The sequence below is a fragment of the Pteropus vampyrus genome, unplaced genomic scaffold (genome assembly GCF_000151845.1).
Source record: "Pteropus vampyrus isolate Shadow unplaced genomic scaffold, Pvam_2.0 Scaffold3, whole genome shotgun sequence".
Taxonomy (NCBI): Eukaryota; Metazoa; Chordata; class Mammalia; order Chiroptera; family Pteropodidae; genus Pteropus; species Pteropus vampyrus.
In genome coordinates, this window is record NW_011888784.1 from 17,779,596 (window position 1) to 17,807,029 (window position 27,434).

The 27,434-nt window shown below is 35.8% G+C and overlaps 1 protein-coding gene across 1 annotated transcript in view; it reads right to left on the reverse strand.

Moving 5' to 3' along the window:
• Nucleotides 1–18,086: 18,086 nt before the first annotated feature.
• Nucleotides 18,087–27,434, reverse strand: part of DSG4 (desmoglein 4) — a 42,598-nt gene continuing 33,250 nt past the window's right edge. Inside the window, exons 11-16 of the mRNA XM_011361985.2 lie at nt 26,823–27,050; nt 24,446–24,751; nt 21,651–21,793; nt 21,436–21,499; nt 20,002–20,210; nt 18,087–18,854 (exon numbers count right to left, since the gene is read on the reverse strand). Of these exons, the coding sequence (XP_011360287.2) occupies nt 18,087–18,854; nt 20,002–20,210; nt 21,436–21,499; nt 21,651–21,793; nt 24,446–24,751; nt 26,823–27,050 (1,718 nt within the window). The remainder of the gene's footprint in view (nt 18,855–20,001; nt 20,211–21,435; nt 21,500–21,650; nt 21,794–24,445; nt 24,752–26,822; nt 27,051–27,434) is intronic.

Genomic DNA, 27,434 nt, shown 5'->3' on the forward strand with positions numbered 1-27,434 from the left:
TTTGGTTCTTGTGGTTTGTTGTAGATAAAATTGACAATGTGGGATCTACTGACAAAGTATATTTGGAATCCAACTTGTTTCCTCTTTCTCGGGGCTTCCAAATGTGTCAGATTCCTAACATCTCTCATGTAGCTCAGGCAGTAATAGGTCTAAGAACTATTACTTGTTTCTTTCCCTCTTGTCACCCAATCCACCCCTCACTCAGCAACTTGAGCACTCTCTTTAAAAGGATGTGTCTTCCAGTGTACTTGAAACAGAATCAAAACTGCCTGTCATGACTTACAGGGAACTAGCCTGATCTAGTCCGTATTTCTCTTCCCAACCACATCACACAATCCCTCCCTCTCACATGCACCTTCTTTTGTTCTCCCAAAACCCTAAGCTCTAAACTTCAGGTATTCACCTAGTTTTTCTCCTTTCTTCCTAACTGGCTCCTTATTCATCAAGTGGTAACTTATACAACCTTCTCCCTACTCCCCACACTTGGGCATTCTCACCACCATTTTTTTAAATCAGTCATCTCAATTTATTTTCTGTAGGGGCTAAGTACCTTGTGTAAGTTGGATTGCTTATATTGCCCTTCTCCATCTGTCAGTGAGCTGACTGTGAGCTCTGTCAGTGAGGAAACATGTCTGTTTCATTTAGTGGTACATTCCCAGGATTTTGCAGAGTGAATAAATAAATATATCTTGAAATTTTTTGTGCAAATGTATCTGCTAGATCAAGGGGCACATATAGTTCAAATTTTTTATTGTCATCTAAAAGGTTATACCGATTTACATTCCCACTGATGGTAAAGAAAATGCCTGGTCTTCCTCCCTGTCAGGCATATAGTTTGTTATAGGTAATTCTTTTTTGCTTCTTTTATGAGAAAACAACATTCTTACGAAAAAATACATTTTAGTGCTATTGAGAGGTTTAAATGTTCTTCATTTGAAATCTAATAATTTATTAGATTGTAATAAATTAAAATAAAATTCAGATGCTGAGTATAGCAATCTAAGAAACTGGACCCAGAACAAAGTAAGTTCCTGGCTCTAACATCATTCTGGACTTTTCACCAGATGATATGATGATATGATGTGAAAAGGTATGACAACCAAATATGCAAAATCAAATATTTATTTCCTATGCTCTGTAGTTATTATGATCCCTTTATACATTTTAAATCTTCCTTTTGATGATAAAGAACATATTTTACAGGAGTTCCTCAAGTATTTTTAAGTATCATAGAAGCCATTACTTACGTTTTTCCAGTGCTCAAATTGTACCAGTGTCACTGTTGGTAATTCCTGAGGAAGGAATTGTTGTTGTTGTTTTTTTAATAATTGTTTTAATTTAAATCTCAATCCACCACTCTACTAGTGGGAAGAAATATCATGTGGAATGTTCCACCAACTTCTCAAACCACGTGTCACGAGGCGTGGCTGTCCATGGACACGTATTATGTCTGTGCTCCCTGCTATGCTGCCGACACCAATCTGTAGAAAGATAGACTCTAAAACACCATTAAAAATTATCTCTAAGGATTTCGTGAATGGCTGTAGTTAAGAACTACTAACTCTAATGTGGTAAGGAAGGAGGATGCTTCTAAAAAATGAGCAGCCTGTCATTCTTTATCCTTCAGGGTTAGTGCGTTTCTCTACCAGATTCATGTGTTACTGGCTTTTTACCTAGTGAGGATTCATATGCTAATACTTTTATTATTAGAAACTTTGAGGTAAGTTTGGCAAACCTGTAAAACTTGTACAACTTATTGTACTATGCTTTTTATTATTAATATCCTGACTAGGAACTATGAAACCTTCTGAAAAGATTAATTAGAGAGAACAGAAATTTCAAGTGTATTTTGTTACTGGCATTTTTCAAGGGCAGAATAACTTTCACATCATGTGGATCTGTTTTGTATTCACATAGCTACTTAGAAAAGCACTGAACTTTCAGTTGAAACATATGTTTTTTCTGCAGTTTGGACATGTCTAATTTGCCTTCTTTTGAATAAACATCATTATTCACTGACACTAAGAAGAGGATCAGAATCCATTACCTACCTAAATTGGTAATAAATCCATGTTGTACAGCAAAATGTTGTTTAGCCTATAGAATTTTTTTCAGTGTTGTTCCACATTAACTTTTTTGGACATCATTTCAATTTACTTTTTTTTATTGAAATGTCTGAAGATTCCTGTGGGTGTATTTAACCTAAAATGTTTCTCAAAACACAACCTTTGCAGTGTGAATTTATATTCTTTGATACAATACTGGCTCAGCTGCAACATATTTGGTCTATATCTGGAAGGATACACCTAAAGAGAGATTGAAGGAGAGAAAACTCTGCCTCTATTCTTCCTTGTTAGCACAGCACGTTCATGAGTCAGAGCAGCCTTCATTTTTGATGCGTTAGACACAAAGCCAATTTTATGGATGTTTGCGCATGTTGATTAACTTGTGCAACATGGTGACTTAATTAATGTTAATCTTTAGTTCTTCATGTGAAGTCAGAATTGACAGATTCTCAGAACACCTTTTCATGCCTTTAGACTCTGAAGTGATGCAATTTATACTAATTTGGGTTGGTCAGCCTGCGTTTACGGGAAGTGACTTGAGCTTATGAAATTTATCTCTAGTTACTCCAAGTTTCTCTACACTGAAGCACCTCAGTAGTCAATTGGTTTTTAGAGGTTTTTCAGTTTGGTGGGGGGCTACATTTGATGATTTATATTTTGTGAGGAAATTATTCATATCTTCCAACGTTTTCAAATTTATCATCACATATTCATACATAACACTTTTTAAAGAAATTTTAAGGTAGATTTTTATAGAACAAGTCAGTCCCTTTTCTTTGTTCTAGTAATAAAAATCTAGAAAAAAATGAAAAAAAGACTGTATTCACAGTCTCAGTTAAAAACTGTAAAATATTTGAAAGTAACTTCCTCAAGAATGCACAGAAGAATATTAATGAAGGACATAAAAAAAGATCTAAGAAAACAGATATCATTATGTTCCTGAATGAGAAGGATTTCTATTATAAAATGTCAATTCCTAAAAGAAAAAAATCTTAATGCAGTTCTCAGACTTGACCCATAGTCTATGTGAGGGATGGAAGTAGAAGAGGGAAAAAAAAATCTTAAAGTTTATATGAGAGAAAAAATGTTCCCAACAGCTAATAAAAGAATGATTAAGAAGAGATGAAGGGTCTTCCCTTACAACATAGCAAAATTCACTATAATACTGTTATTATTCAAGAAGAGCCACTGTTAGATACAACTGTTGCTTCTGGGCTCATGTTTCTCTGTGAGGGGGATTCAACTGCAGTATTTATTCTCCATCCTCCCTGTGCTCCTGTTTGTGAATAGAGGACAAGTCATCTGATTGGAGAGTTTGGGAGAAGGAATTGTACACACTGGATTAAGCCCATTGCCCCCTCCCAGCTCTTGCCACTTCTCACTTGGTCCACTACTTGGCTCTCGATGGCTACTTGTTGAATAAATAAGGGGATGGATGAATCATTACATGAGAGGGTAGGGGTGAAAGGAATTGAATTGTAATTCATAACTGGGCCCTAGATTGAGCAGGAAGGTCAAATAAAAGCTAGGAGCTAAAGGTGGAGCAGAGGACCTGCTGGGACAACATAGTGGGGCTCCCCTAAGGCAGCTAGAGCCTCAAGCTCATTGAACACCTAAACATACTATCATTTCAGGCAGGCAAGGGAGCTGATATTTATTGAGTACCCTCTACATACTTAATTGTGGGGCTAAGCATTTTCTTTACATCATTTATTTATTCAATTTCCCCAAACAGTCTACAAGGAAAATGTTATTAATACCATTTTGCAGGTGAAACAATCAAGGCTCAGCAATTTCTCCAAGGTCATCATACTGGTAAGTTGTGTAGCTGAAATTTGAACCAACTCTGTCTGCCTTCAAAGTTTATGCTCTTCCCATAAACCCAGTGGCTCTAAAAAGAAGGACATAATCACATGAGAAAATATGTCATAATTTGGCAGGGAGTGGGTTTCTAGTCTGCAAGGATGCTGATTTATAGATTGAAAGCAAAGTAGCCTTTTGTACCATTGCTTTGGTATTTAAAAATGGTCCTTTTTTTTTTTTTGAATTTCAAATAACTACAGATTTGTGTGTCTATCAAAAGATGTGGGTTCACAAAAGTTGAAAAGTACTGTATTTGCTTATTTTGTCTTAACTTTCTTCTTAGATTTTTTTAAATAAAACTTTATTATTATGTAAGCAGTAAATGTGCATTATTAAAAGTTAAAAGATAAAAACAAGCAAAAAAGAAAATAAAGTCACTGAATTCTGACCATCCAGAGATTACTTCTGCCAACACCTTAAAGAACATTTCTTGTCTGGAAAATGAGGCTAATTACATTTTCTTCGAAGGTGTTTGGGAGAATAAATAATTAAATAAGTAAAGTGAATAAAATACTTAGCATAACATTTAAGTACATAGAAGATAAATATTTTTTCCCTTTCCTGCTTAAAATTCTTCCACTTACTTTCCTATTCACATATATGTGACTTTTTGTTTTAGCCAAAATGAGATTCTATTGTACCTGCTATTTTTTCACTTGTTTATTTTTATATTCGTGCTCTCTATCTTTCCGTGTCAATAAACATTTATCTTCTCTAATACTTAGTCCATATTCAAATTTCTTCAAATAAGTTAAAAAAAAAAAAAAGGCTTTTAAATCTGATCTGTCCAAATTAGGATCTAACTCAGGACCACCATCTCATCTTAAATTTATTTCACTCTAGCAGTGTTCTTTTTGTTTTATTTTTTTAAATGACTCCGACTTGTTGAAGAGACTGAGCCAGTTATTTCACAGAATGTTCCACTTTTGGACTGGTCTTGTAGTGTTTAACTTATCACTCTATCTATTGCTAATCCCTTGTATTTTTCTTATTATTCCCAAAGGTTTTACAGATTCAAATCAAACATTTTTGTCTATGTATTTCATTTTGCATCTCATCAGAAGACAGAGTAATATCTGGTTGACCCTCTTGTCTCTTTTTTATTTAACGCTGCTCATTAATAGGTTATGCAGACTTCAGGGAAGATTCTAGACCTGAAGTAATAGTCTTTTTAGCCTATGAGACAAGTTCCCAAATATTTCAGCTGTTAATGCTTACTCTTACAAAAACACATATATTAAACTGGCTCATTGGTAATATCCCTTCAATGTCAAACGACAAAGCGGTTTGTGAAGCTACCACGAGTTGTGCCCAGTTGGTCACAGATTGTCACAGGAGGAGGGGGGCTGGGAGTCTAGAACTGAAAGCAAAGTCAGCCCAGTTCCCTCCCTTCATCAAGTTTTACTTTTCACAATTTCAGCAGCACAGAGGCACTGGAAAAACCTCATGTGAAATGCAAATCTGAACATGTATTTTCCTTGGTTAAACCTCTTCAGTGTCTCCAAACTTCCAGCTCTTTAATGTGGACACATGGTTTTCCATGATTTGGTCCGATGGACATCTAAGTCTCATGGCCTACAATTCCCCAACATGTACTTTATGCTTGTGTCACATCGGACTGCAGACTGCTGGGGTTTCCCTCACCCTACTCTACCACCCCTTCCCCACTTCTTTGCTAGCTGCTTTCTTAACACTAAGCCGAGGATTCATCTTCTCCAGGAACCATCTTCGATCTCCCAGACTAGCCTATGCTGTGCCGTCACGCCCATACAGAGCACCTGGGTAGAGCTTTCTTAAAGATTATACTGAAATGTTTGCTTAAGTGTTAATCCTTCTTACAAGTCTATACCATTTCCAAGGGTATTTTGTTCCCCTTTGTGACACTAGTGCCTAGCCTGTTCATAGCAGATACCCAATAAATAAATATTTGTTGAAATGAACTCAGTGGGTTGAAAGTCTGAGCAAAATATGGGCTAGGAGTCATGTCTCTGGAGTGTCATGGAAAGAACAAGTCTAGAAGTCTTGGCAGAAAATCTAAGGTCAGGGTCAGAGATACCAGGACAGACTTCAGGAGGTGGGCAAGTATCAGTGTCTGAAAAAGTTCCCGTTATGTTAGCAGTCAGAAATTCAAGTCAGATGTAAGGGAGAAGCAGTCCAAATAAAAGTCAAGAGTTTGGAGTTTAGGATAGCATGAGAAAAATAACAACAAAAATGGGAATGGAGTACAAATTGAAATCCCTTAGGAATCAGAACAAGCAACTAGTCAGTTCGCTGAGCTCCAAACCAGGAAATGACGGTGTATCCTAGAACAGGACTAGTCTGCTCTGTCTTATGTAGGCTTCCTGGTGACTTCAGAGAAGGCTGGGCGGGTGTGGCTGGTTCCAGAGAGAGACTAGTGAGCCCAGTGCTGACTCCTAACCACTCTCAGGCTAGGTCCCTCCTCCCCTCTGTCTCTCTGGATGCAGCGCACTCTGTCTATTCCTATTCCCTCTCCCTCCTTCTCATCTTTCTTCTTCCTGCTGCTTCAGGTTCCACGCCCTCACACCATTCTATGTTTTTTTTTCATTCTATTATTATTATTTTTTTAATTTTCCCCCCCTCTTCCACAATACCTCTGAGCAGAATGTAGATCTGAAGTTTATATTAATCTCTTTATCAGAGGAAATTCTATGTTTTATATTTTCACTAGAAAACATAAATGTCACCCCCAAACTAGTTTTACTCTTAAAAGAAGCTCTCAAATTGCTTGACATTCGTTTAGCTTTAATTAAAAATCACTCTGTTAGAGCTTGAAGAAAAGCAAGCTACTGTGTGCGTAGAGTGAGGGCGGGGGGAATGGGTACACTGAGAGCCTGATATCCCACCCCAACCCTACCCGGCCCACCAAGAAGCGCAGCATATGGAGTGGGTGGGGTAACACAAAATCTCAAGGAATTCTGGAGGACTTTTCAGAGCAGTTATCCCTCAGGGGACATAGTTCTCCAGAGGCTTCATTCTCAACTTTCTCAGTTGACCATAAGACGTCCTGGGGATTACATACCTGGAGTTTTACTCACAAACAGGATCCTCCAAAACTGTTTTTTTTCTTGAAAAAAAAAAAAATGCCTGAAATGCCTCGGGTCACTCTCATTTTAAGAAAGATTTAGTATCTAATAAGGATTATATTGTTTAGTAGAGAAAGACGAGAGCTGGGCAATTTCATACCCAAAGAACATATGTTGTCCAAAAAACTCACACGAAGCCCAGATAGGTAAGGGACTCACCTACCACTACAGGCAAAAATCCATCCCCAGTGCCCAAGTCAGAGTGAAAAATTGCCACTTAATTGAGATCATGAATACATGTCTCAATCTATTTCATACTTTAAAAGTTGAAGATAAAAACAGAGTCAAAAGTGAGGTTTGCTAGGTTAAATTTAAGTAAATGAAGATATCATGCACCTATAACCCACTGTCTTTTCTCCACGTAGATGAACTATCTTTCCTTATAATAGACCTCTTGTAGATGAGGTTCACTGAGTACTCATTTTTATAAATTCTTCTGTAGTACTCTAGGGATTTAATAATTTCCTTATTTTCCTAGTGCTTTCCAGGAAGAGGTATTCTGTATAAAAGTTCTATTCATGCTTATCTTCATGTGATGGGAATAATTTTAAGTGCACTGAAGTATCTCTCACCTGCACACCTTTTACTCTGCTCCAAGAGGCACTGTTGTTCCCTGTCTACTGCTTTAGCTTCCACATTCCGAGCACTAAAACCCTTCCTGTTTCTCTTTCAAATTAATCATAAAATTCAAGCATTTGAAAGCCTGGAGAAACATAAGATAATCTGGTCTAGTTGTGTTCAAACTTTTTACCACGATAAAATATATAGTTTATGTGGACAGCCAACACGCACACACACACACGATGTGTGATGTACTCTGCTATTTCATTTTCTTTTATATTCTATTTAAATCTATTAAAAATATTTATTTAGATAGGCGTACTAAATTGACTTTATGACCCATTATTGAGGGTGTGGCCCACAATATGAAGAACATTGACTTAATTTAATTCTTTAATTTTACAAATAAGCAAAGTAAGGTGAACAGATTTAAGTAACTTACCAAGAATTAGACCCAAATATGAATAGAATTCTTAGTCTGTTTATGCAGAGCTCCAAACCTTGGTAGGTAGAAGTTGAAGCATCCTATTGTTTTTTCCTCCTGATAGATTATTATTATCTCTTTATGATTTTTCTTTTAGAAAGAGTCTCCTATAATCTATAGATAGTAGAAGAGATCGTTTTGATAAGTGTTAAGAAATGATTGAAGAAGGATAATTCAGTCAATATTTTTTTATTCCACAGGCATTTATTAAGTGTTTAATATGTTCCAAGCACACTTTGGGCCTAGGGATACAAAGATGAATGAGATAGTGGTGGAATCTTGGATCAGGGTGTGTCCATAAGCATGGAAAGAAAGGAACTAATTTAATTCATGCTCTGAAGGATTTTATATGACTAACTGGTCATGTGAAATTGACAAATATTTAATGAATGCCTGCAATGGTGACTATATTTTTCTAAAACTCAACTTGGTCTAATAAGAATGAGTATGTAAGGGGCAACAGGTAGATGATTTTAAGACTGAAAAGGATGGCAATAATAATTAATCAATAGTTACAAATCTGTCCTGGAAATTCAGGAGACATGGTTACTATTAATTATGTACCCTACGAATCACCCATTGTTCCAAATTGAGAAACTCATTATAAAGCATTTTTTATTTGGGCCAGATTTTCCAGTTGACAAAGTGATGAATGTTTTCTATATATTCACTGTTAATCAGACTATCATGGAGCTTAGTGGTTCCAACTTCAGACTTTTTCCTGTTAAGCTACATGCTTTTCTGCCTTAGCTGAGGGTGCTTGACAAGTACTTTGCCCAAACATGCAATGAACTGAACACACCCTGTCTTCAGAGAATGAACACCTCTTTCGATGCCACAGAAACCATATTCCTAAACCAGTGAGATTTTCTGTGGTCTTTTCTACTTTCCCCTCCTCTCACTCTCTAGAGGAGAAAGCAGTGTAGAAGGAACAATCCAGGAGGAATCTGCTGCCCCTTTGCCCTGCTGCGTTCTCCTTTCTGAGGCGCCCGTGGTGCAGGGCAGAGAGGAACTGTGGACTTGGAGACAGACTGGGAGAGGTTGCAGGTAATGGAGGGTAGGTGTCATGTTTCTTCCTGTTTTGAGAGAACTGCTCCCTCTTCCAGATTCTACTTCCTCTCAGCAGGACAAGGCTTCCCTGAGCCTCCCATCAGAAAATGTGAAGATCAAGAGAGTCAGGAAGACACTAACTACTTAACTTAGTTGATTACCAAAATATGATAAAAGAAGTTTTTCTTTTCATTTCTTTAGATAATTGTTTTTACCTATATGTTTTATGAAATTGGAGTGGCGAAAAAGTGTTAAGGTTCCAGTTAATATTTATAGCACTTGCTGTGTGATTTGGTCTCAAAGTACTGCTAGATTTCAGTAATTGGTAGAAGCATCTTGACTGTTAGCATGCTATGACGCTTATGCTGCTGTCAGAATAGATAACACTCATCAGAAAGAATTAATGACTTATTAACTTATAATATTTGTTTGGGGGAGTTTACACCCCAGCTGGTAACTGTTATTAAAGTGATTACCATATAAGCCAAATGTTCCCTCAGGTGTCCATGTCTCCTATCTTCTCTGTTCAAGGGTTAAAACAAAACATCTCATCAGTCTTTTTCTTTTTTTTTTCTTTTTTAACTTTGTCGTAATAACGTCTTTCCTGCCAATATCTCAGTGCAGGTGAAATGAGAAATGTAAATTCCCTAAGTTAAGGAAGGCAGGGTGAGGGTGGAAACATTGGTTTGAAGCTATGGATATGGAAAATAACAAGAAACAGTCTTGACGTTCACAAATTGTGAAAGATTAGTCATATAGTTTCATGTACTCTGGACAGTGTAAAAATCTCAATTTTTTTTTTTTTTGAAATTAAGAACAGAGATAACTGCCTTCTGAAAATAAAATCTACTATCATCATGTCAGATCACATCTTGGGAATATTTTTTTCTCCCTCTAAAGCACATATTTAAATCTAAGGATCTTTCTTGCTGGATGGTTAACCTAGTTCTATCAACCAGTCTACAGGTGATACTTAGGAGATGCCAGTGTGGCATTGTAGTTTAGATTTTCTTTTTCCTTTTTTAGGGGGAGTAATTTTGGGGAGGATTCAAATTGTTAGATGATAATTTGGTACTTTCTTAGAAAATTATAGCCCACAACTTTGGTTCTAGGATTGTACTGTACCTAGATCAGGGCTGAAAGCATTACAGATAGCAGAGTCTGTATAGCTTCAGTCAAAAAAATGAGTAAGATTTATGGCCATCGAAATTAACATGGGGCAATTTAAGTTTTGACAGCCTGAAATATCTATCTGAATATTCCTCTATAATAGTGGCATCCTTACAAATGAATATAAGCTTCATAATAATATGTCACATCTGTTGGATTTACAGATTCAATCTTAGAACTGGAAGGGAAACTGAAACTTCAGAAATTAGAAAATATATGTTATTGTTATGATCATTGCACTTTGGTGTGTAAGTTGTTTTCACTAACATCCAGGATTATCTTGTTAATAATGTGTTATTTATACAGATTCTTAAATAGAGGCATAGTCTTTGACACAGAAATTTCAATTTCAGTGGAATGTAAAGCACATGTAAATCTCCACATCTTTATTTACAACATAAAAGGAATGTTGTAAAAAGTTTCTTTTACAACATAAAAGAAACTTCAATGTCCATTCATAGGATGAAATATCCCTTAAAATACTTTTATAAAGAATTTAAATTGTAAAAAGTAAGCACAAACTTTTATATACAATAATCTCAACTTTAAAGTGATACTCAATGAACAAAGTGTAGAGAGAGTGTAGTGACAGACACGAATTTTGGTTTCTTAAGTGTTACCTGTCAGCTGAAGGGTAGAGCTGCGACAGCGTTAACTGAGAGGAAAACTAATACGATGTTAGTAGTAATCGTCTCTGGATAATGACACAAGATTTCCGTTTTCTTTTTATATTGTTATATTTTCTAAGTTTTCTATGATAAGTACACACTAATTTTATACTAGGAAATAATGCTGCACTAATAACCAAAATATACCTTAAAACAACATTGACTTATTTAAAGATTTTATTTTTATTCCTTATAAATGTAGAAGCCTATTATTCTTGAGGTGAAAGGCTGGGTCTTATTCTGCCCTGTCAGCAGATAGTCCTCAAGGGAGAGTCCCACTGTTTCAAGGGCATTCACTGGGTCTGTGTTTGTAGGCTACAGTGACATCTTTGGGACATAGGTGGCATAACTGGTTGCTGTCATTTGCCATTGGTGCCCTTGCTACCACCAACTGTGAAATACACAATTATAAAATGATTTTGTGATGTAGACAGTTAATTAGTCAGTTATCTCTAGGGTAATGACATGTAGGTGAAACGCAAATCATTCTGTCACTGCCTTGGTTCATTGAAATAACTTCTTCATTGATCTCTTTACCAACAGCCTCGTACCCTGCAAGAGTAAATTTATACCAGAGCAAACTTCATAAATGATTTCAAATTTACTGTTCTCCTTTAAGTGTTTCAGTGGTTTTCTTTAACTTTCAGATTAAAATAAATATTCCTTAGCGTGTCATCCATATATGGATCTCTGACTTCCTGCCTATACAACTGTCTTCTTTTATTCTCCAGCCTTGCTAACTATAGTACTTCCAGTTTTCAGAAGGATCTGATCTCTTTCTCCATGTACCCTGTTTCTCTCCCATTCTTTTGTATTGGCCTCTTAGAATGCCCTTCCCATTTCTTTATCTGTGTATTTCCTGTGGGCCCTTCCAAACTCAGTCCGAAGGTCATTTCTTCTGAGAAAGCTTTTCCAACTACACACGCTGGAGTCCCCTCTCTTCTCCCATGGTCCTCTCACTCATTCCCCTTGTGTATTATTGCCGTACTGTATTTTAACTCTACTTTTTCCTGCATCTGATGTGAAGTCCTTGATGTCAAGGACCCTAGTTCACCTCTCTACTCCTAGCAATTAGCTTATAAGTAAATAGTGAAATGTTCACAATATATTTCATGAATGAATGAATAAGCATTGGAACCTGATCACAGTGGTTTCCATATCATTTTTTTTTCTAATTTCATTTATAAAAGGAAAATCAAAATGGATTAGGTGAGAAAATGTTTGAAAAGCAATTAGCATAATGCTTGGCAATATATATATGTATTATATATATTCTCTCTTTACAATTTCTATCTAGTTTTATATTTCCCACACCTGGTGGCTCATGTCTCACTGATACCAAAGTCCCCACCCAATCAGTGCCTCCCTGTTAAATATATAATGAAGGCTTTTCAGTCAACCACTATTTATGTTGATCACATGAGCATACTGTGACTTTTGTACTAACACCTCACCATCACTCACCACACATATTCACCTCCTTATTAAGCCAGCATGCCTTCAGCATCTTTCTTACCTTTAACTTAGTCATCTTACTAATCACAGAGATACTCTATGAATTTCTAACCAAAGAGTAGTCTTTTTTTCAAGAAAAAAAATTTCAATTCTTAGAGGCAATCTTTTATGTCAAAAACAATAAACACAGATAGCCCTCAATTTTCATTTTTCCACTTTTATTCAACTCACTTTATCCACATTATATATTGACACACTTGCATTATCTTTCTTATGCGCAGTTCAGCCTGCATATGAGCTAATGGGTAAGCACATGCCTGCCAATAGTTCGATACCAGATAACTGCCATCTTTATCTATAAAACAGAACTTGTTTGTGTAATTATTGAAATGGTTTTATTGCCTTTTTCCTTGGAAGTTTTAAAAATGATAAGGCATCTCCTAATCTGTTGTTATTTCATTTTCCTAACAACCCACAAAAGCACTAGCAAATCCCCACCAGTAATTCCTCCCAGTACGAATTCTGTTTCTTACTGTTCTTTCAAATGAGCAGAAATAGAATTTAAAGAAGTGGTCTTAGCAAATTAATTTTCATTATCTGTATTTAAAATTTAGTCCACATTTAAAATATTACAACAACTATTTACACATTGTAACAGTCTAGAAAAAAGTAAAAAATTATACCATATTTAGTGGCAATAAGTGTTGGTTTTGGGGAATTTTTTTTTTTATGTAACATGTAAGTGTAATGTTTAAGGTTTATTTATTTGATTTTCATGGTTGTTTTTGAAAAATATTTTTGATAAAAGTAAAGAACTTTTATTTTAATATTGGGAGCTCTATTTTGCTCCCTGCTGTTATAGTTTATAATATAAAATTATATATATTTGCTACTGAACTTATACATAAGTTACAGAAGAAATGGTTTTGAAAAAGAAAAACTAATCAACCAATGTCTATAATGTAATCTTTTTATCAGCAGTCTCTGTTAGATTTCCAGAAATTTTAACTTTCTTAAGTATTTATTCTGCATAAAATCACTTTCTCTGTAACATTTTAAAATTTATTTTATTCAGTTATACTGTAATTTCTTTCAAAAGGCATGTGGGATTGTTTTCAATAATTTTATTTGATTATTCTTTCAGTAAAAGATAAATTTCTCCTGAAATGTAATTGCCTTCGTGAGTGACATACTTGTATTTTCTTGCTAACGGTGGTATTTATACAAGCTTTTTAGAGATTATTCATAGGGCTGCTATATCTAGAGGCAACACTGTATTCTTCAGTTCCAAAATTAAAGAGTACATGCCATGTACTAGACATTCTACTACACTGGAGATACAGACATGAGAAAAGTATTATCCTTGTACTCAGATACTCACAGGCGGGCAGGCATAGGAACAATAGAGCATTAATACTGGGAGTAAGAAAATTTAGCTAAGAAAACAGTTCGGGACAATGGAAGAGATATCCAGAAAGGCTCTCAAGAAGTGGCAATGCTTGAGGTAAGTGTTGAGAGATGAGTAGAAAAAAGCTAAGTAGATGAGAGGAGTGAAGAGGGTTCCAGATTAAGGAACCAAGGCAGGGCAGAGTGACAGATTATGAGAAAGCATGCCCTATTCTAGAAACTGCAAATAGTTAATACACCTCACCTAAAGTAATAAAAAAGGTCAAAGGCATTTGATGTACAAATACTTTCATTAATATACAGAATGATTGATTGGAGTCACTTTAGACAACACGACATGATCTGCTCACCTCAGTGGTAATCTAGAGGACCTCCCAGGTTTTGGGACTAGTGATCTCACCTTGGAATGTTGGCTTCTCAGAAGATCCTGACCACTGTGCTAGGTTCTCTGTCTCAGTGATCCAGCCATGGTGGTGTCTCTGTGTCGTGGTGATCAACGACACATCAACTATCACGAGGATTCCTGAGGGCTGCCCCAGTGTTGTCTCATGAAATAAGACCTGGGCTTTCAGCAGCACAAAAAATTTCACTGGAGCCTCATTAAATTCAAACCCCTAACAAGGTAAATTCAAATCCTAATGGGATTTGAGATCCTCTACCATCTGCCTCTCACATATCCTTCCAGAATTAAATTTTCAAAAAGTTGGTAAGAATAGGATCTTTGGAGCTAGGCTGTCCTGGGTTTGAATTTTAACTCTGTTATTCACTTAAGCTCTCATCTTTAGTGTCTTCATCTATGACATTGGTATGTCATACTACATAGTGTTCTGAGAATTCAATAGGATAAATCTTGAGTAATTAGTACAGTAAGTATCATATAACATGGCTGACTATGAAGCAAATTCCTAATTTGCTTCAGGCATTTTTAAAATATTTAATTTGACTACTCCATATTATCTGAATATATCCTGTGTTTTCGGTTTGTATACCTTTGGAATCCCTGTCAGACAAAATTCTCCTTGGCCTAGCTCAGGTCTCATTATCTTCAAAAGCTTTCCTCAGTTCCCTTAATTGAAATTAATTATTCTTTCCTTATTTCAACAGAAATTGGTGCCTACAGTACAGGAATAGTAGTAATAATTTTGTTGAAATTAAATTCAGTGGGAAGAGATGGTATTTAATTCTATAATTTACATGACATCTAGAACAATTTCTGGAAATTATCCAATTGATTTGTTAGTTTATAGTGAGCATTTACTAATAAAATAATGATTATATTGAGAAATTCTACCAAATAAATGAAGTATTCTGAATTTCATATTACAAATGAATTTATGCTCTTGTTTTATATATGAAACAATAAAGGTGATATTCACTTAGTAATACAATGGGAAAATTTTTTTCTGAATGTGTTAGTCATTTATAGAATACTACATAAACCAAAGAGAAGATAAAACATTTTTTCCTTATCACATATTTTTTATTGATGAAATATATAAAACATTATCACATTTAGTAATACATGGCAATCAGAAATATCTCCTCCAAAAAGGGTTTTTTTAAAAATAATTTTTTTATGAAACAAGTTTATAAATACTCTGTCTTTTTAATGTCTTCCTTTCCCTTCACCTGATAAGACATTTCTAAGAGAACCCATTTATTCATTTAATAATGCCATCCCCTCAAGTATTTATGTAGGGCAGGAGATGTGACTCAAACTATATTCTCTTCTATTTGTTTATTAAACCTCATTTCCTGGGCTTCTGAGTTCATTTTCAATCCTAACATAAGTGCTATATCATCTTTATCTCTTAGATAAGTCAATACCCTAACTTAAGCAGTGAAGGGGAAATCTTGCTGTATGCTTTGTATTTTGTTTGAGATAATATTTTCAAAATATGCCAATGTCAGAGGCTCGAGTCACATATTACTGACCTTGGAATGATGGAGGAGTTCCTCCTCATTGATAAATTGAGAGAGAAAATGAAGTGGTTCTGATCGTATTTCCATGGATAATATGGAGGAAGTCATCCATCAGAGGTAGAGTTCCTCTTTTGAAGCACCTTAAATCTTTGTGTATTGATAGAAAGAAAGAAAAGTTCACGGAAAAGGTTTCTTATCCTTCTCACAAATGGTTTCACCTCCTTTTAAAATTTTAATCTATAAGTTAAATACTTAGTACTATTTTATTCTGCATATCTCAAATCTCATAGTATTTTCAGTTTTAATCCCCTTAGTACCTTATATTTAATTATTCACTAATTGTTTCACAATTCTTAGAAATTCTTGGCTTAATAGAATGAAAAAGTCAAGAAATATTTATGTCAGGATATGCCACAGGATTGAATGCACTTACGATATTACATGGCTAATTGTTGATCGAGCGTTAAAATGACCATGGCACCAGTGCTCTGTGGCTATCCAATGGGTTTCATCAAATTACAGAGTAATGAAATATAGCAGAACCTTGGTTGCGAAGAATTAAAGTAAGAGATGACTATAACAACTGCCAATACATATAGTTTGGAAAAGATTAGGACACGTGTAAATAACCTTTTGGCATTATGCTGTTTTAGCCATTTTGCACTTAAACTTTATAAAACCTGTTTTCTTTTTTTGAGAGTTACTTTTTCTTCCAATTAGGAAATAGAAAAGACCATGTAACAGGCTAAACTGGATCCTCTTCATGTCTGATGAAGTTATAATGTTGAAAAGCACACTGGCCAGAATACCTGAGGAATGAGGTCAAGTTTTGTACTATAATTGGCTGGTTGTGGTCATTTAACATCTCTAGTTCTAGATTCCTTTTCTGTAAAATGAGAGAATTGGGTAAGAGAATATGTGAGATGTCCTAAATTCTACAATAGTTTTATATATAAACGAACAAAATTAAGCAAGAAGCACTGTAATTATATCCTTTCAAAAGGAATAATCCCTGAAAATAAGTTTATTTCATTTGCATTACCTTATTAGTCACATTATAGTTATTACTATATAGTTTACATAATTTATATAATTAGATAAAACTAACTCAGAATTTTTTTCTTAAGCCAACTTTATGCCTACTAAAAATAAGCAATCTGTGCATATGTTTCCACTTTATTCATTCAATATAAGTAGTATTGTTAAAAGAAAAAACACAACTTGGTAATAGACTGAAATATTTTGTTAATTATTCTTGGTAAGAGTTCAAAGCTGTATCCCAGAGTTTTTTTAAGTCTAGATATGAATTAGAAGTTCTATGAAGACAGGAATCATGTCTGTCTTTTTCATCTATCTATTCACAGAGCCAAGACCAGTACTCGACACATAATAGCTTCTAAGTAAATATTGTTGAATATATACATACTTCTAGAGGTGCTTTTGGAGACTATCTGGTTACCAAATAAAAACTCTATGACTCAGGTCAATGGAACATTAAACCATATTCCATATGGTTTTCTGACATAAGTAGCAAGAGTGGGAAAAAAATTCTCTGTAAAGCAGAAAAACTCTACTACTTTCCTTAAGAACTGTTCCTACTGTAGTGTTGTTATATTTTTTTGTTATTCTAAATTAACTTACAGTTCATATAAATCAATAAAGTGCAACAAAATAAATCAATATTTATTTATGTATATGTGTATAGAGGTATATCTATACATATATATGATGCCTTTTGATGAACCATTTTCAATGATTCATTCAGCTGGCAAACTCCCTGTGTTACATTGCATATCTTGAGAAACTGTTAGAAAAGACAAATGACTTCATATCTCTATTAATAGATGCTCCATCTTCCTTTTAAATTTCCTTTCAGGAATGTACATTTTATTCACTTTTCAATTAAAAATATTTAATAGAAATAGTTCTCTAAAGATACATATGACTGATAAATGCAGATGTGACTTCTTTTGCAACCTCCAAGAACAAGGATATCTTGGTTGACATGACCAGTTCCACAGGCCTGACCTCTGAGACCTCTAAAAATCTCCTTATGAGTTATGTGCTATTTATTAGACAGCATCAAATAATGTAACACATTTTCTTTAAGTTTTTTGGCACATAATTGAAAATCAGAAAGAATTTGGAAAGGCATATTTAAAGTGCTTAGCTATATTTATCCTAAAAATGATAATCAAGGAATGGCACTAAACTCAGAAAATTTGAATATTTGTTGACTATTAAAATGTTGAATATAGTACATTATATACTTTTGATGGATCTGTTGGAGATTACAAGGTGTAAGGTCTCTATTGGAATACTGACCATAAAGCACTTACTGTTGGGAGTAATGTATGTTACTATACCGTGTTACTCTGTGTCGAGATGTCATTGGGGATGTGGAACCAATGGTTTGGCTTATGTGAATGTCTGGACTCATCATTTGTGTCACTTGAATTTCTGGCCCTACCAAAATACTGCCACTCATCACAGGTCCCACACCACCATCAGTCATGCTGCTATTCCTCAAGTCAGGCACACCAGGACTAGACAGTACTCTCTCAGTATAGATTACATTTTGTGCATTGGCTAACTCAGCAGGTACACAAATATTCCCCTGAATATCATAGACAGGTGTCATTACCGTTTCTGTTACTACAACATTGGGTGCAAGCTGAGGATCAAAAACAATTGTAGTGGGTTGCATACATTGATCAGCAGTCGTGTAAGTCTCAGTCACTACAATATCTCCGTGTATCATGGGTTCAGGTATTGCCATTTCTGCCTGGAATTCAGCCTCTGAGAGAGTCATTCCTGAAGATTCATTAACAAAGTAGTTAGGCCCAAGCAAAGGGAGGTCAGTACTGATAGGGATACAGGCCTGGTGTGAAGGAAATGGTTCAATTTCTGTGTCTAAGCAGATTTCAGCAAGAGTTCTAAATTTTGGATCTAAAGTTTCCATGCAGCTTTCATCTAAATCCTCAACAATCCAACTGCAACAACCAATTGAACCCACAGGAGACCCCACTCCCTCATGGTCATAAATGAGCAAGCAGTCATTTGCTGGTCGACCTTCATCTTCATCTGCATAAACATACGCTTTCTAAAATTAGAAGAAAAGTAGGAAATTAGAAGTTTTTTTCTCTTAAAATAATCAATGTTTTAGAGGCATCTGACCTAAGAAGATTTTATGGAATGAACCGAGAAAAGCACTGATTCTTTGCTATCTTTCTAAATGTAACCATAGAAAAAAATGTCCAGTGTAATTTTGACATTAATGGCAAAGCTTCTTTAATATTAGTGTGATTTTTATGAATTGTTAAATACCATTTCTATGACATTTTTATGACACAGGTATAATTTGTTTCCATTTGTGGAATGTACACTGTAGTACTGATCACTCATTTAAATAATCGATTATATTCATGCACAGTCTTCAATGGTATTTGTAACTACCCATTTTAAGATGTAGCTTACAATTGCAACAACATCCTTAGCATTTTTTGTTAAGAGTAGTTGTGAAATTCATGTATTATCATATGGGGAGTAAAACAGGCTCATTGAAATACAAGATAAAATGGGCTGCTAATTAAGCGAAATAAACATACTAAATAGGATTCTCAAGAGGATTTATTTACTGTTTATGCTACCCTGTTAGGCCAACCCAACGCCTATGGAGCTTTCCTGTTTGGAATGCAGTAGCCCCGGATCTCTACTCATCCATTTAGTAGATAGGGCACTGGAGAGGGATTAGGAGATGGGTGGTCTAGGCCCTGATTTATCACTAAGGCATGCAATTTGTTTCTGAGTTACCACTGTCTTCCTTCCTCAATTTTGGCTTTTGATTTATTTTTTCTCCTTTTTATCGAAGGCCCTTGCAGAGCAAGAAGGACATCATAAAGAAAGGACATAAAAGCGTATATATATATTTTTTGCTCATCTCCTGCTTTGCGGTTGCTATGAGAAACAGTGGGAAAACCATAAGGAAACAGAAGACAGAAAAATGGAAAAAGGGCAGTGGAGAATGATGAGAGATGCTAGCCTTTTTATAAAGGTGTGTTATGTCAATCGAATATGAACTGCTTTGACAAATTGGCTTTCTGTATTTCAGGGAGAAGTGAAATATTTTTTATTATGTATTAGGATAGGGTTAAGAATAATCAAATGTATTTCAGAAGAACCTACTGTCATTGTTATTATTATTATTCAGCCTCAGGACTATTTTATGTGTAACTGTGCAGGGGAATTACCTCAGAGAAATAGCTGTCCAAGAAAGCCATGTTCGTTCCAGTGTCTGCGTATTCCCTCTGAGTTCCTAGCGTTGAACTTCTCCTCCTCAGTGTTCCCACTGCTCCTCCAGCTGCCAGGCCAGCAGCAGTCCCAAGACCTGTGTTGAGTTCCACTCCCGATACACCCCCTTCAACTGTTCCTCCGCCTGCGTAGGTGTTAGTGTAGATTTCTGTAAGAAGAGGGTGTTCACATAACAGTGCTTGAGTTGTCTGCGTTGTTTATCCATGTAAACCACTGTTAGCTTCTCTCTGCCATGCACCACCACCACCACAAAACAGTAAGTAGGGGCTGGAACACCAGGCAAGGAGAGATGTGAATTACACCCATAATTTCTAGGCTTACTGATAAAATCTAAGTAAGTAAGTGGTACAGAGGGAGCCAGCTATCAGAACTTGGCTTTCTCAAATTCACACAAACTTTGCCTATGGACGTAAACGCGTAGAACTAGCCAAGAGGAGTAGGACCTCCGTGCCTGCACCAGTTCCTTCCAGTGATGGCTTGCACCCACTCCAGAGTCTTCTAAAGCAAGGCCAGTGATGTGTTTGCGGAAACTGAAACTCACAGTCCTCATTGACCCTGGTGCTGGGTGGAGCGCTGGCTTTCAGAGGAGTGTTCAGTCTCCTTAGGCTCTTTGTATCCAGAGTGTGGCTTGGGATATTAAGGAACCATCTCTAAGAAATCTCCTGTCTGCTCTAGAACTGGGCAACTTCTCTACTTTGTCAATCATTGCCCAATAGCTGGGTATTTTTCAGTAGACTCAGGTGTGTGTGGGCCTCATAAATTAGGAGAGTGTAAGATTGGTGAGGTAAATTCATGTGGGAATTTAAGAAAAGTTTATTATTGTATTATTAAAAGAACATATTTGCTGATTTTTGTTTTGTTTTGTTTTTGTTTTTGTGTTTTAACAGCTTCTATTACAAATAATGGCTACAGTAGCACTTACTCTTTGCCAGCCACTATTCTAATGTACATTTTGTTATACAAACATACATATATACATATATATGTCACATGTAATGTATCATGCATATATAATGTATACTCTACATAATATATATTATACGCACACACGCATTCATTTCTTGAAGCTCAGTTATAATGAGAAAATTGAGGCCCAGAGAGGTTAAGTGCCTTCCCTAGGGACTTATTATTAGTAGGAGGCAGAGTTGAGACAGTTTGCCATTTTAATTGCTACGTGGTAATTCCTTGTCTGTAGTTTAAGACAGAAAAATAAAGTGGCCAGTTTAAACATGTATCTTTCTCTCTCATTATACTATCATGCAAGGAGATTGACAGATGTGCTGTTTTTCTATAAGGTACTTATACATGAGGTTTATCTGGTTGAATAATTTTGCAGATTTTAAATAGAAAGACAGATTCTGGTGTCCACTGACCAGAGGAATCCATGCGATCCTGGGTATTAGAGGCTGTCATTGGTACACATATATTTGACACATCCTGAAAAGAAAAAAAAAATGTTTAAAATAAATGCTTTATGTTAAACATTTTGAAATTGACATCTTTTATTTTTGTGTGCTGCGTAATTGTCAAGACATGCTCGATTTCCATCAAAACCCCATGATTCTCTGGAAAGTGACAATCCACTCACCTGGTCCTCGGGATGAGCCCCTTCTATTCCCCAAGACTGCATCACTCCTTCTCCCCCTTCTGGCACAGGAGCAAACCTTGTCCCCAAGCCTTCTGGCTGTCTTCGTTTGCAGCAGCAACATATGAGCAACAAGAGTGGTGCCACTGGCCAAGAAAGTGAAGAGGAAGAGTTAACACATACTGCTCAGTTTAGGAAGTCATTGAATGTATCATTCTGGGGAAAATGTGGCATTATATTTAGAACCAAAGGGATAAATGCAAATGTAAAAAAGTATCAGTTTTTCCCTAAAGGACTGAGTATGCACATCCATGTATATAAATACAAAACCACCAAATCACATAGACTTTTAGAGCTAGAATGAAGGGAGTCTGAGATCATGTAATCTGGGTTCTTTACTGATAGATTAGGATAGTAAAGTCCTTTGTTTCCTCTAGTCTAAGATTCCTGGACTGGTTGATGGCAGATCCAGGATTGAAATCAAATTTTCTGATTCCTGGTCCCCCATCTACACGCATGCAGATTTACATATGTATATTATATTCACATATAATCATCTGTATATATATATATATATTTGTAAGCCTATGTAGATGTGTGTACACTCATGAATAAATATGTATTTACCTCCATAGACATGTGTATATAGGCAGGTACCTGGGTATGTATATATGTGCACTTACACCATCTGTGCGTGTGTATGTGTATATGTATTTTCATACACACATAGAATCCAATATATACAAACCCATGTGACCAAACACCATATACACACATATAAGTTAAACACATAATCAGTACATGTTAACAAGAGAATTGGATACAGGATTCATTATAGAACCTAGAGATAGGACCCTGCTTCAACCCTTACTATATTTACATTTATAATAAATCAATCAAATATCACCCACTAAATTTAATTGAGCTATCTACATTTATTAAGATTTTGTCTACAAAATATAATGGAACAATTCTACATTTTAGTCCATAAATACAGACACTTCTTACGTTTTCAAAGATTTTAGAAAACACTGTTTAGTTCTTTAGGTCCATTCTACTTGCTTTTTATACTTCTCTAATTTCCTAGCATAATGTGCATTTTAGCAAATGGGTTAATTAGAAGTACAAAAGAGTATATCAAAGCTGCTAAATTAAAATAGATAACTTGGCAATTTTACCATCTGTACCATGAACAGTGAAAGGTCAAGTTACATGTTTCCAGAGGGCCTTCTGGAAAGGACTAGAATTGATAGCCTGTAGGCAACTGCTTCACTGACACTATGTTTCTGTGAATTTAGACATGTGCTAGGTCATGCACCATCATAGTTATGAGCTCTGTCCCACCACACCAAATATAATTATACCAAATATAATTACTGTATGCATAATTTGAGCTAACATCGAAAGTCTTAATTTGAGGCCCTTTGGGAATAAGGTTTGGGCTAGATGTCTCTCCCTACCATCACCTTGCCCCTCCCCCTGTAACAGATTCTGGGCTTCTCCATTGAAAACAAGTGACTTTGTCTACAGAGGTATTCCCCTCCGATCTCACAATCAATTCAACAACTCTCATGCTTTCTTTGCCTGGTTCACGAAAAGTGCTAGCCTGCTAGATATGGTACCTGATTCTGGGTTTTAATCTCTAAACTGCATATTAGCTTCATCAGGGAACTTAAACATGCTGAAACTTGGGTCTTGTCTTGAGTACGCCTGTTTGAGCATGAGTGATTTTTAAAGACCTCTAAATAAAGCTTAAATATAAGCGGATGCCTCTACTCAGTTACTGTAGAGTCATGTTCTGGGAAAATGTCTCTAATATTGTTATGAGATTTACTTATGATCTATGGATAGCCTTGAAAAACAGGATTGTTTTAAAAAGAAAGCCTGCTCTAAAGTCAGTTGTTATTTTTAATACCTCAAAGCGATAATGCATTAAAACATATTAATAATATAGTTTGAAGAATTTAGTCATCTTTAATTTTAGAATCCAATTTTTGATCTCCACAAAATCTAAGTAATCCAAAATGTATGACGAATTTCTCCTCTGTGGAATATGTTTTAAAAAACAGTATAGGGAGAGGAGGACACTTTTTGAAATTTTTTGCTAGGGGCTTTGCTATTTCTATGACCATGGTCCTAGTTTAGACGTGCATCCAGAGCCCAAAGGCTGATTCTCTTCTTTAGGCTCTTGTCCCTGCTTCCCACCACACCAAAGTGATCAGGTTACCTGATCTTACAAGTCCTCACTGACTTCTCGCTGTCTATGAATGTTTGACCTGTAGGGAACGTTCCTGCGGGATGGCTTCCAGCCTCCACCTCCTGCGTGTGCTATGCCCTTCCATCCCTCTCCCACTGTTTGTATTGTTCCCTTATCCTAGATTGCTTTTCAGACACTCCTACGCAGATACCCCTTCTAAGAAAATCCTTAGCTTTTTAGGGCCAAGCTCAAAGCCACATCCACCTTAAAGACTTCCCCAGCCTTCCCACCTGGACTTAACTGCTTCTGCTTCTCTACTCTTAAAATTTTCATTAAGATTTACCTTATACTTTGCTGTATTATACTTAGAGATTTGAATGTGTTTCCTGTCTTAATGAACTTCACTAACCCTAGACCTTTTTAGTTATCATTATTGAACAAGTACTTGCCCTTATCAGTCCCACTGTTTATTTCCTAATTTCCACAGAAGTTGCTGTAGATACCAAAATGAAATGGCCAAATGAACATAGCCATCCAGTGAGCTTGTTATCAATCTTATTTTGAAGAACTGTTGAAAAGAAGGATTTAATCCAGTACTCACAAAGCAGTAGTAAGAGGCCTAGAATGATCATGCCAATCCCTGCAGGTCCGAGACCCACATTTGAACGCTCTATCCGGTCATTAGGGACAGGCCCATATATGTCGTTGGTAACTGAGCTGCTGGCCCCAGTGTAGATGCCTGTGGTACTAGAATATAAGCACATGTGGTTGGTGTCACAATCACAGGCCTCTAACTGCACCATCTGTGGCAATTCACATGCTCTGTTGTAGCTGTCCTTCACTAGGACTGGGACTTGGTAAGTCCTGGCTAATAGAGGCTGCTCAGCCGTCAGGATCGCAGAGGTAGCTGCAAAGGAAGAAAGAAAGAAAAAATAAATTAAAATGGCTTGGGGGTAGTCTTTCCTAATACTCAAGACTAACTTAAGGCCTGATATATATATTTTTATGTTCCCTTAGTTGTAGAGCTCCCTGTACTTTTTTTAAACATTTATAATGAATTGTTTGAGACTTCTTCCTGCTGGATTGTTATTTCTATAAAGAAGGCTGGGACCCTGTTGCTTATTTCCAGAGTAACAATACTTGGCCTATAATATGCACTCAATAAATCTTTGTACGATGAATGAATAGTATTGAGTTGAAAGGAAACACTGGAAGTCTTCTATTTAGGAGTATGCTTTACGAAATCCTCTGTAGGACTATTGTTCATCTCATTCAAAATTACTGCCCTTTCATTTACAATTATTCCAATAACTATTATTTAAAAATTCTTCGTACTATCATTGCCTGTCAATTTTTATAGAAACTATTGCTTAAAACATTGGTGGAAATTTATCAAACCAAGAAAGATTTAGAGATGATAAAATTTATACTTAAATCATATATAGTAATTGATTAATCCATAACTCAATTATTATTATGGTTCATTACTTTCAGTTAGGAATATGATTAACCAACTATGTCTACCAAAACGTAACCTGGGCACAAAGTAAGAACTGAATTAAGCAATGCCACAGCATGTTAGGTGAAAGTTTATTTTGTTTTTCAATACTAACATTGAAACAGGGCTCTAGGAATATTATTCTAGTATCATTGTATATTTTACTGGCAAAGTTATAAGGTCATTTGAACACCTTTACCATCCTCTGTGTTGAACATTTTTTCTTACATTTTTACTCATAATATCTAGGACTTGAATGAAGAAAAAGTAGCTAGCAATTATTATTTAAGAATGGGATATTGGATTTTACAGAGGAAGGAGAATTCAGAGTTGTTTGGATTTTAATAGAATTGCTTTAATATGCTTGGCTTTTTAAAATATTAAAATGGTTTTGTGGGAAAGAGCTAAAAGGTTTTATGGTGAGAACAGTTTGCTTAAATTTGACTAAGTCCTTAGTGGTGGCATTTTTTTCTAGCATTATCTCGTGATTTCTCCTTCCTGACAATGGAAAAGCTTGGTGGCCTCTGAAAAGTGGGAAGTATGTCCTCTCACCTTGGGCTCTGCAGCACGACCCCCATTCCACCCCTCTGCCCCCCAAAGTCTTTCCTATTTCCCCAAATGAATGTAAGATTAAGGAGCTATCTTAGCCCAAATGAGATCCTCTCACAGCATTTCGTTTTCTATTACACATTTAACATGTCAGGAAAAAGAACCCAGAGTATGTTAAATGTTATGTTGCCTGAAATGTACTTTCAGTTTTTATCAGTGTCAGGCTTTCATTTTTATACTTATAGCAAGAGTTAGCACAAATACACATACTACTCTGGGATATTTATACTTTATATGCTTTAGTTTATGAATTCCTTTGTATCTAAATGCTTCACACAATTCTAATTTTAATGCTGCATAGTACTACGTCTTAACAATATGTATCACAGTTTGCCTGATTGTTCTTCCAATACTGGGCAAATCGAATTGAACTTTTTACCTTTACAAATAAGTCTGAACTCATAGCTCTTTATAAAAACTTAGTGGGTAGATCTTATATGGTCTTAAGTGAGTAGAAAATGTCTAAGTGTATCTATGGGATACCTGAGTTTCAGAAACATTTAAGTGGCTTGCCTGAAATAATTTGAGATAGGAAATTATGACATCTGATGAGTTTGTTAGGGTTCTGTTTATTTCAAACTGATCAAATATTGATGTAGCACCCCACCTCTATATAATGATGGACAAACTGATATTTATATACTACTATTTGTAAATGTGGTATTGATAAAAGATTTTTACTTTTATTTCAGTTCAAAAATTTCCTAAATATCCTAAGTGTGTATATGAAAGATTGTCTTTTTCATTTAATATGAATATGGACAAAATCATGGAAACAGATGGAAAATATTATTACATGACTCGACCAATTATTTTGTAATTGTTTTTGCTTTTGGTCTTTAAAGGATGAGCAAGTTTGCATTCCACTTACCATTTATTGATTTGATATCCCATAAGTCAGCTGTCCCTGGTGGTTGATCAACAACACAGAAGGTAAAGGGAGACCCATAAGAATGATGATTAACGTCTCTCGCAGAGATAAGGATCGATGGAGAGGCAATGCAGATGGTTTCACTTTCAGCAAAAATGACAGGGCAATAATCATTGACATCAGGGACTTCGATACATATGGTTCCTGTAGCCGTTTTCCCAGAGCCATCTGAAACAACAAGGCATCATGGATGTTGGGGTAAATTGTATCAGGGAGAAAATTCAACCTCATATCCCATGATGATGCCACAGTATGCAGGAACGGTATGAATGACTCGTGAGATGGCACATGATAGGTTCCTGCCTACTTCAACAACTTGAAGTCACCCTTGCCTTTGCTTGCTACCTTCCAGCCACACTGGCTTCTTTTTAGTTCTTTGAACAAATTTCTTCCTAACTCAAGACACCCGTTTATTCTATTTACTCTTCCTAAAATGTTTTTCACCCTCATTTCATTTTGCTAAATCTTACACATCCTAAGATGCAAAATTAATATCTTTCCTCAGAGAAGGTTTACTGCTTTCTATTCCCACCCTGCCTTCATAAATGAGAT